The sequence below is a fragment of the Mytilus trossulus genome, chromosome 4 (genome assembly GCF_036588685.1).
Source record: "Mytilus trossulus isolate FHL-02 chromosome 4, PNRI_Mtr1.1.1.hap1, whole genome shotgun sequence".
NCBI lineage: Eukaryota > Metazoa > Mollusca > Bivalvia > Mytilida > Mytilidae > Mytilus > Mytilus trossulus.
Window position 1 is genome coordinate 17,688,037 of NC_086376.1, and position 18,895 is coordinate 17,706,931.

The window sequence follows — 18,895 nt, forward strand, 5'->3', positions numbered from 1 at the left end:
GTCGTCCGTCGTCGTCCGTCGTCGTTAACTTTTACAAAAATCTTCTCCTCTGAAACTACTGGGCCAAATCAAACCAAACTTGGCCACAATCATCATTGGGGTATCTAGTTTAAAAAATGTGTGGCGTGACCCGGTCAACCAACCAAGATGGCCGCCACGGCTAAAAATAGAACATAGGGGTAAAATGCAGTTTTTGGCTTATAACTCAGAAACCAAAGCATTTAGAGCAAATCTGACATGGGTAAAAATGTTTATCAGGTCAAGATCTATCTGCCCTGAAATTTTCAGATGAATCAGTCAATCGGTTGTTGGGTTGCTGCCCCTGAATTGGTAATTTTGAGGAAATTTTGCTGTTTTTGGTTATTATCTTGAATATTATTATAGATAGAGATAAACTGTAAACAGCAATAATGTTCAGCAAAGTAAGATCTACAAATAAGTCAACATGACCAAAATGGTCAGTTGACCCGTTTAGGAGTTATTGCCCTTTATAGTCAATTTTTAACCATTTTTCGTAAATTAAAGTAATCTTTTACAAAAATCTTCTCCTCTGAAACTACTGGGCCAAATTAATTCAAACTTGGCCACAATCATCTTTGGGGTATCTAGTTTAAAAAATGTGTGGCGTGACCTGGTCAACCAACCAAGATGGCCGCCACCGCTAAAAATAGAACATAGGGGTAAAATGCAGTTTTTGGCTTATAACTCAAAAACCAAAGCATTTTGAGGAAATCTGACATGGGATAAAAATGTTTATCAGGTCAAGATCTATCTGCCCTGAAATTTTCAGATGAATCGGTCAATCGGTTGTTGGGTTGCTGCCCCTGAATTGGTAATTTTGAGGAAATTTTGCTGTTTTTGGTTATTATCTTGAATATTATTATAGATAGAGATAAATTGTAAACAGCAATAATGTTCAGCAAAGTAAGATCTACAAATAAGTCAACATGACCAAAATGGTCAGTTGACCCCTTTAGGAGTTATTGCCCTTTATAGTCAATCTTTAACCATTTTTCATAAATCTAAGTAATCTTTTACAAAATCTCCACTGAAACTACTAGGCCACAATCATCTTTGGGGTATCTAGTTTGAAAAATGTGTCCGATGACCTGGCCATTCAACCAAGATGGCCGCCACGGCTAAAAATAGAACATAGGGGTAAAATGCAGTTTTTGGCTTATAACTATGAAACCAAAGCATCTAGAGCAAATCTGACAAGAAGTTAAATTGTTAATCAAGTCAATATCTATCTGCCCTGAATTTTTCAGATGAATTGGACAACTGGTTGTTGGGTTGCTGCCCTCCAATTGGTAATTTTTAAAGAAGTTTTGCCGTTTTTGGTTATCTTGAATACTATTATAGATAGCGATAAACTGTAAACAGCAATAATGTTCAGCAAAGTAAGATCTACAAATAAGTCAACATGACCTAAATGGTCAATTGACCCCTTAAGGAGTTATTGCCCTTTATAGTCAATTTTTAACAATTTTCATTAATTTGGTAAATTTATGTAAATTTTTACCAAATATAGTCTTCTGTTACTAATGGGCAAAGTTCATTATAGATATAATTGTAAGAAGCAAAATCGTTCAGTAAAGTAAGAACTTCAAACACATCACCATCACCAAAATACAATTTTGTCATGAATCCATTTGTGTCCTTTGTTTAATATGCACATAGACCAAGGTGAGCGACACAGGCTCTTTAGAGCCTCTAGTTTTGTTAACCGAAAATCCCCTTCGAGTGTCTTTCACATTGCACGAAGTTGTCAATTTCATTTACACCTGTTACAAAATTTTGATTCATCCAGTTAGCTAAAAAGGTCATGACCCTAAAAATCATCCAATGATCTTTTGAGATCACCAGCAACCACAGTTGATTAAATTTTTTTATACAATGGGTTCGGAAAGGGATAAATTTCCGTAGAATTAGAGAAATATAGATTCTTACATTGGTACCAGTGGATTATCGGATTTATCCAATCAAATCGAGATAGTTAAATTATCAATTTTAAAGTCCGAGCCGCCTTGGCGAGGACTTTAAAATTTATAATTTAACTATCGAGATTGGATAAATCCGATAATTCACGAGTAACTATGTAAGAATCTGTTTCTCTAATGATTAAAAAGTACATTTTCTTTTTTTGTTAACCGAAAATCCCCTTCGAGTGCCTTTCACATTGCACGAAGTTGTCAATTTCATTAACACCTGTTATAGCATATTTTGATTCATCCAGTTAGCTAAAAAGGTCATGACCCTTAATATCATCCAATGATGTTCTGAGATCGCCGGCAACCACACGTTGATTAAATTTTTTTATACAATGGGTTCGGAAAGGGGTAAATTTCCATAGAGTTAGAGAAACTAAATTATATAATGAACCAACCCCTGCCAATTAAACACTCATTCTTGTATATCTTCCAATAAAATATTGTAATTTAAATGTTCAACCCCCTAAATTCATGTTGTCCCCTGTGTTTTTTTTAAAACTAAATCATTCAAATAATATCCAAATTAATTCAACAGGCGTCCGATTCTCACATATATGATATATTATATAATAAACTTGCCCTCCTTTTATATTATAACAAGAGCATGTAATAAAATTTTGCAAAATTTAAGAGTGAAAAAAATTGTCCCCAGGGGTGATTTCCCTCCTGTTACCACTAGGTTTTTCATACCTGTGGAAACATTTACTAGACCAAGAGTTATTTTCCAATTATGTATTTTGAAGAGCAAAATGTCCTGAATGCAGTAGTACAAAAAAATTGATGGAAAGACGGCCAGGTTTGAAAATTCAAGTCCATCCAAGATATGAAATTATAAAAAAATACTTATTGGTGTTAGGATAGCTGTTACAGCCTTTTCTTGCACTTTCTGAGAATAATTCTAAGTGTGCACCACAACATTAAGTGTGTTTTTATATCATCTTTTTAAAAGTTATATGTCACAGGAAATACACTTACATTTAATGTGATAAAAAGGACAAAAACTATCGTGTAATTCCTTTCTGTTACGTTCTGTCATGTTACCTGATAAAAAGTAACAGCATAACCATCATCAGTAACAGGAAAGATGTTCAAGACAATTTCACTAAAGAATCGAAAAGTTAATCTACTATATATGCCAACCATTTCATTTAATAGAAGTTATCACCACCTTATCAAATGAATTTCAAAATAATATACAGTAAATTGGATAGAAAAATAGGGTTTTTCCCTTTGATAACAGCAGAGAAAATTGTTCAATTATAGTATAGTAGATAGTAACAGCAAGGAATTTATTTTAGAATTTTTCATTACCTAGGCAAAATTTTTCATTACCTAGGCAGAAATTTTCATCTTGCAAATACAGTTTCAAAAGATAAATGACATTGTTTGCTGTTATCTTCCAATTGTGACCAATCAAAAATGATGTATTTTTCTTAAACTTAAAAATAAAGCAGAAAAATCCTTTCTGTTACCAATTCTGTCCTGTTACCGTTGTCCTGTTACTCGAGATTCTTTCATGTTACCGACATATCTGACTATATTTATGTATATTTTAAAACCTTTTGTATTGCAAATGCTTAAATCAATAATTGGCATATGATAAACTAATTGCAGGATATACTAGTAAACCACAAATAGTGTCTTGAACTTATTCCTTATTCCCATTAGAAACTTTTTAAAATTGATTCACTTTGGTAACAGGAAAGAACTGATTTTTTTTGGTACCATTTTTAAAATTGCTATTGTTTCCTTATTAAACAGTTGTTTGAATTACATACAACAGTTCCTAGATCCCCAATGTGTGTTCTTCGATTCGTGCTATTAAAATACCGGGTCAAAAAAAAAAATGTTTTTTCTTATTGCCAAAAAATAGACTTTTTCAGATATTGTCTCGTATATATTTTGCTGCCAAAAAATCCTGTTCATTTATAAACTTATTTCACCTCTTTCTAATATTGACTCAATGCAGAGACATATATTTACTGTATTATATATGTCTCTGCTCACTGTAACTGTCGAAGGAACAATGCAGTCAAAATTTGCACTTTATTATTATAACGTTAGACTATATAAAATCTGAAAGATAAAAATTGATGTTTTTTACAGATTAATGAAAGTTTGACATACGAAAACTTCACAATATAGTTTTAAGAAATATCCTAATTTGATATTGATTATGAATTTATATGTATACGGTGAAACGACGGATTGAGACTCTTGATAAAAACGTCTTTAAAAGTTATCTGTATCGAATCTACGGATATGCCGAATTAGTTCGTTCCGATACGATTCCGCTGCTTACAACGAATTCGGGATATCCGGTAATTATATTAAAAATGCTTTCAAGGAAAAGAAAAGAAAATGATAGACTGCGGGTTAAAATGGAATCAAATCCATCTGACCTAGACGGAGATAGTTGCAACAATGATGATGAACATTCAATTATTTCCTCAAAATATGCAGAAGACCTAAATACGATAGAAACCGGCGAGACTTCTACGAGCAAATCAAAACTTACACTCGACGAAAAAAATCGTTTAATCGATGACTTAGCCTCTAACAAAAATATAAATGACATTCTATGTAAATATAAACTTTCAAGAAGTTCACTTAATTCAATTCTAAACAAACGGAATGATACGAAAGGAAGTTCGAGTAAAACAGTAAACAAAAATGTGAGCCCACTCTTCAAAATTTTGGAAAAAAGAATTTTAGATTGGGTCAGAAATGCCAATAAAAGAAAGACATCGTTCAATGCAAAAGTTCTTCAAAAGAAAGCAAGAGAAATTGCTGAAGATCTTGGTATTGCTGCCTTTAAAAGATCAACAACTTGGGTGGAGAGGATGAAAGCAAGAAATAAAGAAGTGGTAAGTACATTTTTGTGGGAAGGTCTATTAACAGGACAGATAAAACCAGGACAGTAATTTTCAATACGTTTTTATCTGTAACTTTTGTTTTACTCAACATATTGTTGAAATTTAAATTGTATAATAAAGAACAGGGTATTTACTTACATTATTTGTCAAAAATATAAAAATAAATAATAAGTAAGTTAAAATAAATCTGCCAGGAGTGAGGACAGTTTAATTTTATGAAAAAAATGGCTGAAATTGCAGAGAAAAGTTTACTTATAATTGAAATATTTTCTACCAAACAGCTGTCTGGCAGAATATTTTTGTACGATTATAAAGTTGATGTAATATTCATTCTTAAAATCTATAATTAAGTATTTTTTTCATCTTTTAAAGGTAAAAAAATCTGCCAGGACAGTAGCCTTTCACGTTGGAAATTTTGTTGAAATTATGTCAAAATCAAAATACAAAGTTAAATATCTGATAATCTTCTTCAAAATAAATGTCTGGTAAATAAATTTTAGTTCATTGGAAAGTTTTGAATATAAGCTTTATGAAAATATAAAATTATATGAACTTTTATGTCATTGATACCAAAAAAATCTGCCAGGACAGTAGCCTATTCCGTTAAATTGTAAGAAAAAAATGGCTGAAATTGTCGAGAAAAGTTTACATATAATTGTTATATTTTCTTCAGAACAATTGTCTGGCATAATATTTTTTAACGATTATAAAGATTATGGAATAATCTTTCTGAAAACCTATGATTTGATATTTTCTTCATCTTTTAAAGGTTAAAAATCTTCCAGGCCAGTAGCCTTTTACGTTAGAAATTTTGTTGAAATTAGTTCAAATTCAAAGTAAAAGGTCCAATATGTTCTTCAAAATAAATGTCTGGTAGACAAATTCAACTTTCGATTTTTGATTTGAAACAAATTTGTGCGAATAAATTACTGTCCTGGCAATTTCTGTATCCACTTTTTTTTTATTTTTTTATTTTACGATTTGGTGTAGCTTTTACTTTATTGTAGTATCAAAATTGTAATTCAGACAATCGCAATAAAGAAACTATTCCAATATTACATTTGAAAATTGCGTTGTTAATTTCCGCAATTTATACAGAAATTTAACGGAGTAGGCTACTGTCCTGGTATATTTTATTAGCGTTAAGGAAATAAATGTCTTTATTATTTTATATTTTCATAAAGCTCATATTTCAAACTTTTTAATGAACTAAAATTTGTTTACCAGACATTTATTTTGAAGAAGATATTTAACTTTATACTTTGATTTTGAAATAATTTCAACAAAATTTCTTACGTGAAAGGCTTCTGTCCTGGCAGATTTTTTTACCTTTAAAAGAGGCAAAACATATTAAATCATAGACATTTAGAAAGATTATTCCATAATCTGTATAATCGTACAAAAATATAATGCCAGACAGTTGTTCTGAAGAAAATCTAACAATCATATGTATACTTTTCTCGACAATTTCAGCCATTTTATTCTTACAATTTAACAGCGTAAGCTACTGTCATGGCAGATTTTTTTGGTGTTAATGTCATAAAGGTTTATATAATTTTATATTTTCATAAAGCTTATATTCTAAACTTTCCAATGAACTAATATTTGTTTACCAGACATTTTTTTTAAAGAAGATATTCAACTTTGTATTTTGATTTTGAAATAATTTCAACAAAATTTCCAACGTGAAAGGCTACTGTCCTGGCAGATTTTTTTACCTTTAAAAGATGAAAAAATACTAAATTATAAATTTTTAGAATGAATATTACATACATTTTATAATCGTACAAAAATATTCTGCCAGACAGCTGTTTTGTAGAAAATATTTCAATTATAAGTAAACTTTTCTCTGCAATTTCAGCCATTTTTTTCATAAAATTAAACTGTCTCGGCAGATTTTTTTTAACTTACTTATTATTTATTTTTATATTTTTGACAAATAATGTAAGCAAAACCCCTGTCCTTTATTATACAATTTAAATTTAAACAATATGTTGAGTAAAACAAAATATTCAGATAAAAACGTATCGAAAATAACTGTCCTGGTTTTATCTGTCCTGTTAATAGACCTTCCCCATTTTTGTGTACAATTTGGGTACCCTCACGTTAGTTTATAAATGATACGATATGGAAATACACATGCGTAAAAATGTATTTGCTATTAACTTAATATAACTAATTCTGATAATATCAATAAAATATCAATAAAATGTCATTTAAACTATTTAAGTAATACAATGACATGTAACTGATGCCAGTGTAATATGTATATGTAAAAATTAAAATAGCCTTGCCAGACGTCATAATTATTTGGACTAATTATGACGTCTGGCAAGGCTATTTTTTTTTTTTTTCTGGGACGCCTTCCTTCGAAGGCGTCCCAGAAAAAAAATTAAAATAGCCTTGCCAGACGTCATATTTATTTGGACTAGATTATTAGGTATTGTTACAAAAAAAATGTATGTGCACATGTATATTACATTTTGAACATTTTAGAAAATGAAACCCAACATGCCCAATGTGTCATGTCTGTTCACTCATAAACATGTACATCATGTACATGTACATCATATACCTTTTTGTTGCTTTTGTTCTTATTACCGTATTATGTTTTGTTTGTTGTGTTGTAAATACACCAATCTGAAGTTGTTGTTTGTGACTTTTATAATTTTACCATTCGCTTATATCATGTATATTTAGATTGATTCAACCAAAACTGAGAAATAAACAATTTACTTCTGTTTCCTAAAATGTGCAAAACTTCTACCTAAATATGATTATTGGAGAAATGATAGAAATGTTTTCTCTCTTTTAATTATTACTATCCATATTTACCTGTATCATTTTAAAGATTATTTTAACATCTATTTTGATTATTATTTAAGGTGTACGACAAGTTTAAAGAGATTAGAAAAGTTTTCACATTGACTTTAGAAAGGAAGGCTGAACTGATTGCTGCTGTAGACCAAAGCAGTAGATCCAAGCGTAAATTAGCGGAGGAATATGGTATAGCCCCCAGTACATTGAGTGGTATCATGGTAAATAGAATCAAAATCATGGAAGCTTTCCACAATCAGGCATTTAGACCAGAAAGGAAGAAGTTTAGAATGTCGTCATTTGAAGACATAGAAAAAGAGCTATTACTTTGTGTACTTAAGTGGCAGTCTGCTAATGAACCTTTCAATGGACCTAAGTTGGTGGAGAAGGCCAAGGAGATAGCTAAGGACCTAGAGGTCACAGATTTTGTTGGTTCTAATGGTTGGATTGACAGATTTAAAAATAGACATAACATTAAATTTATACCTGGATGTGAAGTGGTAAGTTTAAATGTTGTATTAACAGTGACAATGATTCTGGAATGTGTAAAGTATTATTAGGTGGGATACTGAAATTTTCTCTTATTAACTGTAACAATGATGGTTAATTCTCAAATGTTTAAAGGAATAGGTCCATTTCAGGTTCATCTAATGAAAGATTTTGGACACTTTTTAAACACTTAAGTGTCTATTTCAATTGATTCAATTAGTTTGTGTGAAAGATTTTAACTGATTTAGTCATTTGAAATAAGACAAAATATGCATTTAATAATTTCTGTAGTATTGTATATCAAATTAAAATTTTGTCTCTATTTAATTGTTTACTTGTTCCATTTTCAGAATAAAGGGTATAAAGAGGACAGGAAAATAACAACTTTAACACTTGAAAGGAAAGTTCAGCTATTAGAAGAGGTGGAAAAGGGTGAAAGGTCAAAAAGACAAATTGCTGAAGAATTTGGAATAGCACCTAGTACTTTAAGTGGCATCATTGTCAATCGTGTTAGGATAATGGAAGCACATAATAGTAATTGTTTTGGTCCAAGACGCAAGAAATTCCGTAGATCAAGATTCCAAAATGTGGAAGAAGACCTCCTGAAATGGGTAGAAGAAACTAAAAAACGCAACTCAGCAATAAAAAGCACCCAGCTTCTGGATAAAGCAAAGGAAATTGCAAAAGAGAAAGGAATAGAAAATTTTGCAGGCTCTCATTCCTGGGTTGACAGATTCAAATCTAGAAATTTAAAAACATTTAATTCTTCAGTAAATGATGATGTAAGACCTGATTAATCATGTTTATGTATCAATTATTTCTGATGCATTAGAATTGACCAATATTCCAACAGAACCATTTACTTTTGGAAAAAGTAAACTTGTATCATATAGTCCAGCAATTTTTTTTTAACTAAAATACCTTTTCAAATTTCATATTTCAAAGTAATAAAGAAAAAAAATTTGTAACGGAAATATAGATCTTAAATTTTGTCTTTCAGGGCTCTGAGGTCATACATTGCTTACACTGACCAGACCCACTGTCTTTTATAACCCCTTGATAAAAAGATCCACTGTCATACAGCGTAATATAAATGTCATTTAAATGCAATTATGTTGTGTAAATTTATTGAGTCCTGTCTTTTTATTTCAGAATTTGACCTGGAAGAAATATCATTTGAGTTTACATATATATGCACTGATATTTTGATCACCTGGAAAACTAGAAAAACATTCTGTAATTAAGACAAGCTACCATGATTCAACAACTTTCTTTGATACTGCTGTAAAATGCAAAATGAAATTAAACACACATTTGGTTTGTGGTGTAAGGTAACACAGGTTCATGAACTGATATGTATATGTTATATATTAACAGAGTACTGAACAAGATTCCTCGAATCCATCAGAGAATCAGTCCGACCAGGAATCAGAAGAGCCAGGTTCACCTGATGGTACACCTGATGGTACATGTGATGGTACTCCTGATGCAGGAGATTCTTCTGATGTATCACAGATGACAAAAGAGGCATATGATGCCATTGAACAAAGACCAGAATTCCAGGTAGATAGGATAAATAGTGGATCTTTTAATGTATCACTAGTAGACAACTTTAGGGCTGTGCAGCATATTTGCAACATTTATATGCCCCAAACTTCTAAGAGTTTAATAATTCACTAAAAAATTTTACTACCCGAAACCTTGAGTTTAGAGTTCCCATAGATTTCAATTAGATCAAAATGCATATACTTATTTTATACTGGTAACATTCCTAAGTTATGTCTCTACGATATGAAACATAGAGATCATATCTGGGAACCAGTGCGTAAACAGAATTAATTATCTATGAATATTATGTATCTCCCAAAAAGAGGCGTGGTTTGAGAAACAGCTGTATTTACAAAGTGCAACCTATTATCCTAAGTAAATTGAGTTCCCAAAGTCCTGTTAATAGTCATATAAATTAATCCATGCAATAATTATTCACATTATTTAATGGGGAGATCATTTCCATCAATTTCAGAATATTTTCAAAAAGCACAAATGTCGAGACCAGTACAGGAAGTATACTCAGGAACAGCTTATGGAAGCTTGTAAATACTCCATGGAAACCAAGGCTTCCTATAGGGAAGTGTCGGAGAAGTTTGGTATCCCACAATCAACGCTGAGAGACAAGCTACATGCAGTAGAGAAACTAAATGCTGATGTAGGTCAACCTCCAAGTAAAAAAGCAAGAAGTGAAAGTACCGAAACAAAAACATCCACCGAGTCCACCACTATGGTTCTTTCTCCAGAGATACCAGACAACAAGTCAGATTCCGACAAACTTAATGATGTAAGTAAAATCATGTGATAGACACGAATAAAACTTGTGTGGTAAAAAAACCAATGAGTCACCATTCCAATGATGCTAATTAACCTCAAATTAAAATGATTGTTTATTGGTTTTTCTTTCAAGATTACAATATGGACAAATGGATATGTATTTTAGATTGTAGACTTGGAATTAATTAGAGCTTGACTAAGGGTGTACACACTTGTTAACCACTATTTGCATAACATCCGATGATTTCCAAATGTTTGGCTTCATCTCCACCTTCAACCAGAAGTATTCATTCCCTAAGCATGTTTCAATAATAAATGCCATCAGTAAAATGATTTGGACAGTATATCATCCCAGATTTGTACTATTTTTGGAAGTTTTGGACATGTGTACTGCTTGTCCAAGACACACAAAGGTAGCCCACCCTTCAAGAAAAACATTTTTTTCCAATATTTATTCTTGAAGTTCATATTTGGGTTCAAACTGCAACTTAAACCTGAAAAACAAAGAATATGTAGCCTTAGGTTGAGGGAAAGTGCATCAAATTTAAATACATATCATAAAGCCATTGGAGCCAAAAAATTATATTTTATGTAGAGGTCATAATATTAAAACTTTTACTTCTTTTCTTCAGCGAACAAACTATAGACAATATTCCAAAGATTCCCTGACCACTGCTGCTCACTATGTTATGAAGTTTAATACTCCAATAATGAAGGCTGCACGAATGTTTGGAGTCCCAGCCTCAACTCTCAAGGACCATGTTCGAAATAAATTACCTCAGGACGCTGAACTTTTAACACAGCCATCTACACCCTCATTAATAAATGATAGAGATGAAAGAAAACTGATAGAATATATAAAGACGATGGAGAAATGTGGTTTTATATTGACCACAAGAGAAATTATTGAATTTGGATCTGAATTAGCCAGTGCTTCACAAGAAATTGAAGGCTCTATCACTCTCAGTGATTCATGGTATCTTGATTTTGTCAAAAGATGGCCTCCATTAGGAATGGTCAACAGAGAGGGAAGAAGTCCTATACCTCAGGATATCAAAAAATATTTTATGGAATTAAATAAAATTTTCAACAAACACAAGTTTTTTGAACGGCCTGAGCTTGTATATGTTATGGATGAAGTTGATATTACTTTGGAATACAATCCTTTGAAATTAGTTCCACGGAAGAGATTTAGTAGATCAAATCAGAACAAAAGTGCTCAACAAAAATTAACATCAGTGGTCGGTTGTTCTAATGCCTTGGGTACAACTTTACCTCCATATTATCTTTTACAATCAGATGAAATAGTAACCGATGTCATTTCTCAATCACCTCCTGGTACACAAGCCATGTTTGCTAATACAGTTCGTAAAGACTGTAGCACATTAAGAGATTATTTTCAGAATCATTTCATGCGATTTGCTCAGTCAGGAAGAAATACTCAAAACCGATTTGTTCTTGTGTTCTATGACAGTCGGAGGACGAATCTCAATGTTTCTGATATAGATTGGGCCAAGCGGTGGCATATCTTGTTATTTCCTCTCCCTCATCCTATTAAGAAGGAAGAAGAATCAGCAAGGGAAATTCTAAATGGCATTTTTCTTAACTATGGTGATGATGTTGAAGAAGGGAGAAGTCAATTTGTCAAACAGAAAGGGTACATGGCTGTCTCAATGCCAGATATTTGTGGTATATTAGGACAAGCATACAGGAAATCCCTTACTTACGCACATATTTCCTCTTGCTTTGAAAGCTATGGAATATATCCTCTCAACCCAAGGAATTATGTGAGCAGATTGGATGCCTCATTTCAGCTGAAGCTACACGATCTACAGGCAATACCTAACTATGAAACTAATCTCTGGTTATTGAGTGACTTCAGTTGTACTCAAGCTGTTAATAATGCTATAGAGTCCTCATTTAATTCTAGTGAAAGTAACAACTTGTATTGTGGGGGAGAAAACAATGCTCGCTATGTTAAACACAATAATAGTGCCACAGAATCAATTAACTGTAATGACATTAATCAAACAAGCTCAGGATATAATCAAGATAGTGCAGCATTTAATACGTCTTATCAGGGTCTCATTAACCATCTTATGGTTCAAGCTGTCAGAGATAGTTCTCAGATAGAACCTCAAATACTCAATGGTGTTGCAATCAAAACAGAGCCACAGATGGACTTTAGCTATGGACAAGTTACTGGTGCTCCACAAATTCAGGAGAGCTTTAATCAGCAGCAATACATATTAGAAAGTTCCATCTCCTCAAATGAATCTCAAAATACTCAAAACTGCCAAGTAGTTCCTCAAATGTATCTTTATCAGAATGGAGGTGAATCTTGCAACTCATCAAATAATGGGGCTGCCGAAAATCAAAATACAATTACAGCTCCAGCATCAAATGATGATTTAACAAATAATTCACAGGTTGTAGTGCAAGCTAAAAGTAAGTGTGAATCATCCTCAAGTTCAAGAAGAAAAGGAAAAAGTTACAGAGTAATTGTCAACGAACCTGAACCTGAAAATGAGGTGACTGATAAACAGATTTCAGATGATACAGCTGAAAACCCACCTCAAGAATCAAACAAAATATTCAGTAAATCAAAATCAGATACATGTAGAAAGGCCAGTAGATTAGGATCATTACTGGATGAAAAAGTTCGTAAACTTCATGAACAAGCAAAAGCATCAAGTGAAGTTGTTGAGGACCATGATGAACCTTTAATGAAAATAGGAGAGTTCCAAATAGTGATGAACAAGGGAGAATGATATATAAAATGGATATAAGATCATGAATAGTAATCCAAAACCTTTTAATATTGTAGTGTAGTCTTTGATGTTTTTTGAGAATCTCTTTGGTGCCATGTTTTGTTTGTTAAAAATATATCCCATTTGCATTTGCATGATTAACAGGTGATTATAATACATTGTATTTGTTTTTACATTTCAAAAAATGGATTCTGCATACTGCAGTCTAATAGGTTCTACATACTGCAGTCTTATTATCTATTGATGGGGGTTATAAAACTTCTTTTGCTAGGTGGCAGATTCCATGTTTGGCAATTATCCTGAGCAATGAACTTCTGATATAAAAGTACAGATTTTTTTGTCAGAAAATAGATCTTTTCACATATCTTTTAAATAATGGACACTTTAACAAAATGGTGTTTTCATTAGAGAAAGGACAGACATTTTGACAGAAAATTCTTATGTTTTACTTAGCAACATGAACGATCCTGATATCTTCAGAATTTTCAAAGTTTGGATGTACAATGTATATCTTTCTTAAATATGAAAGGCAAATTGAGATTATTTAAATCTGACAGTACTGAACAACTTTGATTTTGAATTGATGTTAATGTACTAGTTGGGAGCACTCAAGATAAAAATTGTTTCTGAGACCTTTATTAGGTCTAAGTAGTATATGTAGCATGTAACATTATGGTCTTAAAGAGAAATGCTACATTTGTACATAAAATTGGTATAATTGAATTTATTAACGAATTCTGTAATTGACCTTAATCAAATTTATTATATGCACTAACTTAGTTGATAATATCTGGAATAAATGGGTTAATTTTGATAGTATTTGTATGAAGGCTAAAAATATAAATATGTTGGATAAGTATACATATAAATCAAAAACTACAAGGACGTCATACTTTTATGAATTGAGTAATATATTTATGTAGTCTGCACATAGTAGCACAAAATGTAAGATCGAAGCAAATTAATAGTAAAAAAAAAATTAGGTTTTTGCATACATATTAATTTGAGTAAAAACATCGGCATAAATTGGTATCAGCATGAGGCAACAACCAAAGACTTTTGTAGGTTAATATAATACACTTTCACCTATAAACATGTACATGAAGTGTAATAATTTGTAGAACACTGATTTCAATCATGGCTTAAACATTTTACTCTTTATCTATTTTCTCCTTTCTTGGAAAATGTTAGATAATGCTCCTTAAAGCCTCTTTGTGTAAAATATCTTAAAGTTTAGGAGGTTAACCCCATTAGCCAAGCTAAAGAGGTTACTGAAGCATAATTATTTTTTTCTACAAAGATATCATAAAACACAACTTGGGACTCCAAAACAATTAAGGGTTAATGCAAACATGTTATTGTAAGTACTGTAATGATACAGAGAAGCCATTCATAAAGTAAAAACGGAACCATAGCAAATTTGTCAGGCGATGAATGCAACCTATGAAAAACCTTTTTCAATTCAATTCTTGTTTAAACTGTATATATTGCATTTAAAAGGTTACATCTCAATAGCAATTGTATTTACATCTCAATAGTAATTGTATTTACATGTGTAGAAAGATCACATTTTATTGTAAAAAAGAAAATTTTAGTATATCAAGCCAATTGGGCTTGTGCAATAAATTTTAATGTTCATGTATACCGGTAGTCACATATTTTTAGTGCAATTTTCTTTTGGATGTTGTACTTTGAGGAATTTTACTATGAATTTGTTGTATTTGTTATAGATGAATTAAAGATTTACCATATTCATTATCATGATAGTAATATATTCAACTCTTTTGAATATTTTTTTTTTAATTTAATCTAAATCTTGAATAATGGTGATTAATTATGTTGACAAAGATCTGAATTTACAAAATAAAAATTAAATTTAACATGTAGATGTCACAATTTTTACAATTGAACTTTATTTCAACTACTATTATGAACAGTATTTTATATGTTAAAGGCATGTTCAAATTTACCCACTACCAAAGGAATATTTAAATTTTATACACAACTGTTTTAAAGTTGTGCTTGTTACATGTTCAGTTCCTTTAAGACCTTAATCACGTGAAATTTATTTGAAAAATATTAAAAATAACTTTGTAGAAATACAAAAGTAAGATATGATTAGACCTCTGATAAAACAGTATTATTTACAGACTTTTATATAATGTTGAGGATGTTGTGTCAATGTTTTATAAATCTTTTGCAATAAATTTACATACACATTTCTTCTTGTTTTTTCTGCTGTTAACCAGATTATAAATGGAGAAGTTTGGCAGATTGTTGGCTGAACCATAGTTTATAAACCATTTTATCTAATGTTTTCCAAAAATGTTCAATGTTGAAGATTTGAACTTTAGGGTTCAGTAGCTTTGATTATTGATTAATTAAAAGATGGCACTTGTTGTTTCCATGCTTATGAACATTTAGAAGTTTGACATTGATGATTTTCAATTATGCCACTTGGAGTATGATTCTTGATAGAATGGAAAATAGGCATAGAACATGTTGGGTCAAACAAGTCAGAGAGCACCTTAAAAAAAAGGGAGTTTGCTTTCAATTTGACAGCTCATTTTCGTGATTTCAAACTGCATTTGTTTCAGTGTTTCCAAGATACTTGAATACTCCTTTTTAAGGAATTTGCAATAATAACTCATTTCCTATTACACCATCTGCTATACTAGATGCAAGTTGAGATAATATTAAGTTAGTGACCAGGACATTTTAGGTTAAAATATTGTTGCCGTCTTGTCTTTAATCGTCTTTTATCGTATATACTTGTGTATGTTATGCTTTGTTTGTTTTACCTTCTTACATCTGTGTTTACATTCATTGCCTTCATTCTTGGCTACTTTACGACAAAAGAATTAATGGGTCCATATAAAACTTATTATCCTCAACAAATTGCAGAAATTCTTTGCATAACATTCAATGCTTCATTAAACTGATTAAAATTCATTTTGATTATTTTCTATTTTCTTTCTAACTATTTGCCCTAAATTTTACAACAGCTGTTAATTCAAACATGCATTTGTTAAAAAGTTCCTCTAGTTCAAGGCATTAGTATGCTAATTGATGCAAATTTCTGTTTTGCTTCTAAAAAGTTGTGGAGGCCAGTCTAAGGTATGCTGTTTCTAGCAGTGTTCACAGTTAGTCCAAGTATGTGATATTGACAGTTTAAAAAGGAAAAACAAATGGGCAGTCGACCATTTTCGGATTGCAGTGTGTAATATTCATGGATATTATTTGGTCCTCTTTCCTTTGAAACAGTCTTTAGAATTCAAAATATCATCATATTAGTTGTTTAAAGGTACAGGGTGCAGGAGAAACCACTAATTTGGATTCTGTTATAAAATCATTACCAGACGTTATTTTCATAAAGATTATATGACTGAACAAATGTTAAATTATAGGGGGGGGGGGGGGGGTAAACCCTTAGAAACATTGACGTGAACACAGTTCATATTTAGAGCATAGAATCCTTTGTTGCTTTTACATAAATTGTTATAAAAACAGCAGTATACACATTTGACGAAGAAACCTTGTGGAAAACGGAAAATCAATGCAACCAAAACACAAAGCAGGGCTAGCAAAATACTTGAGCCACCTTGGTAAAAGTTTGAATCCTGACATATTAGAAAATTTCAAAGCAACTATAGTTGACTTATGTTCATTCTCGTAAATACATTAAGAAGATACAAGTGAAAACTGTCAAGGATTGGAACAAAATTCCTTCAGATATAGCCACAGCAAAATGTCTTGAAGTATTCCAGTCATGAGGGACCCAACACCTCATGCAAATAAATTCAACCAATTGTTTTTAGTAAAGTTGTTGGTAAAGATTGCGTGAAATGCGATTATAACCCAATAGTACTGACTTGATATTTTTATCTTCCAAGGTTTACCACTACCTTAGAAAGTTCAAACAAAATAGTGCAGTGAGGTGATAATTATTAAGATCATATCCAGTCAGACAATGCAATGTGGTATAACATGACAACCTTTATAGGTCAAAGTACGGTCTTCAACACGGAGCCTTGGCTCACACAGAACAACAATCTATAAAGGGCCCGAACACAATACTAATGGAAACCCAACGGTATAATTTATAAATGTTTATATTATATATAACGAGAAACGAGAAGTACTTATGAACAAATCAACAAACGACATCTTCTTAACATCAGAATTATGACAGGTGCAAACGATTGCAGCCAAGACTACCAAGTGATCGTTTTACAAATGCACGTGAAATATTTGCGACTGGACGTAAAGCAAACAGCAATCGGCAAATCAATCAAATAGTCATGGAGTTGAACAAAATGGCAGAGTATTCTTTGTGAGATAGAGATAGGTCCCTTTATCCGTATTTTATTGTTGAATGTACTCAGTTTTAGTTGTCAATATAACTCTTCTCTCTGACATGTAACACTGAGCGCAGCAGTCTCAAATAAAACACAGGGTGCTGCGACACCCATGAATATTTGTCATGGTTATTGATCAGACATAAACAAACTTATTGTTTTGAAGGCCGTACATTAACCTATAATGGTTTACTTTTACAATTTGTTATTTGGATGGAGAGTTGTCTTATTGGCACTCATACCGCATCTTCCTATATATATTATATCTAAATCAGTTGATCTGGTAGTTTTTACTTGTAAAAAAGTAAACAAACAATATTTAACGAATCTCTGCCAAGCCTTTCTGGCAGTGTAATCAAATTCAAGACAAACTGAACATTGGTGTCAAACGTATTCAAAGATTTTGAACTACTTATTTATGCTATGTTGACCCTCCTATTGTTAGTATTTATTTTTTCCTAAATGAATAATTAGATATAAGAATATGTGGTATCAGTGCCAATGAGACAAATGTCCATCCAACTCACAATTTGTAAAAGAAAACCATTATAGGTCAAAGTTCGGCCTTCAACACGGAGAACCATATTAAGTTAAATGTATGCAAGACATTGAACGCCTATGAAAAAGGGACCCGAGAGTATAATTTGTATGCATTCTCATACGAAATTACTTTACGTCATTCATTGCCATACACATGGACGGTCCTAAACTTTACTTGTAAATTACTAGAATGACCAGCAGTTTTAACTAGGAAGGCTAGTAAATTAACAAAATGTTGAGGTTATACTTTCCTATGTCATCGACTAATTATCTACCATACATTTCTATCGGTGGCCCAGCCAACTGACAATAGTGAATTTGAACGATAACCTTTTACTGACAAGTGTTCAATTGAACAATGAGGTAGATGTGTGTGCTTTGTCAATATTAATAATGGAATTTGGTGCGACGGTCATACAATTGAGAGGTTTAGCTAGCTATAAAACCAGGTTCAATTTACCATTTACTACACAATAAAATACCTGTACCAAGTCAGGAATATATCAGTTGTTATCCATTGTTTAATGTGTTTGAGCTTTTGATTTTGCCATTTAATTAGGTGTTATCCTTTTTTGAATTTTCCTCGTCGTTCAGTATTTTTGTGATTTTACTTTTTTTTCAAACCAAATAGCAAGGTTGTTGTTCTATATATCACTGAAACCAGTTTTGTGTATGGTTAAAACGAGGGACACCTTTCGTATTCCATAAAGCAAAGGACAAAAGACAGA

The 18,895-nt window shown here is 31.7% G+C and overlaps 2 protein-coding genes across 3 annotated transcripts in view; both read left to right on the forward strand.

Moving 5' to 3' along the window:
- LOC134714795 (uncharacterized) overlaps positions 1 to 15,491 on the forward strand; it is a 34,277-nt gene extending 18,786 nt beyond the window's left edge. For both annotated transcript variants that reach the window (XM_063576357.1, XM_063576358.1), the window contains exons 8-10: positions 9,551 to 9,736; positions 10,197 to 10,508; positions 11,131 to 15,491. In XM_063576357.1, coding sequence (XP_063432427.1) covers positions 9,551 to 9,736; positions 10,197 to 10,508; positions 11,131 to 13,269 — 2,637 coding nt within the window. In that variant the 3' untranslated portion in view covers positions 13,270 to 15,491. The remainder of the gene's footprint in view (positions 1 to 9,550; positions 9,737 to 10,196; positions 10,509 to 11,130) is intronic.
- Positions 4,275 to 9,066, forward strand: LOC134714796 (uncharacterized). The gene is made up of 3 exons (XM_063576359.1): positions 4,275 to 4,858; positions 7,753 to 8,184; positions 8,524 to 9,066. The coding sequence occupies exons 1-3, from the start codon at positions 4,328 to 4,330 to the stop codon at positions 8,968 to 8,970; spliced, it is 1,410 nt and encodes a 469-aa protein (XP_063432429.1). The 5' UTR covers positions 4,275 to 4,327; the 3' UTR covers positions 8,971 to 9,066.
- Positions 15,492 to 18,895: the final 3,404 nt, after the last annotated feature.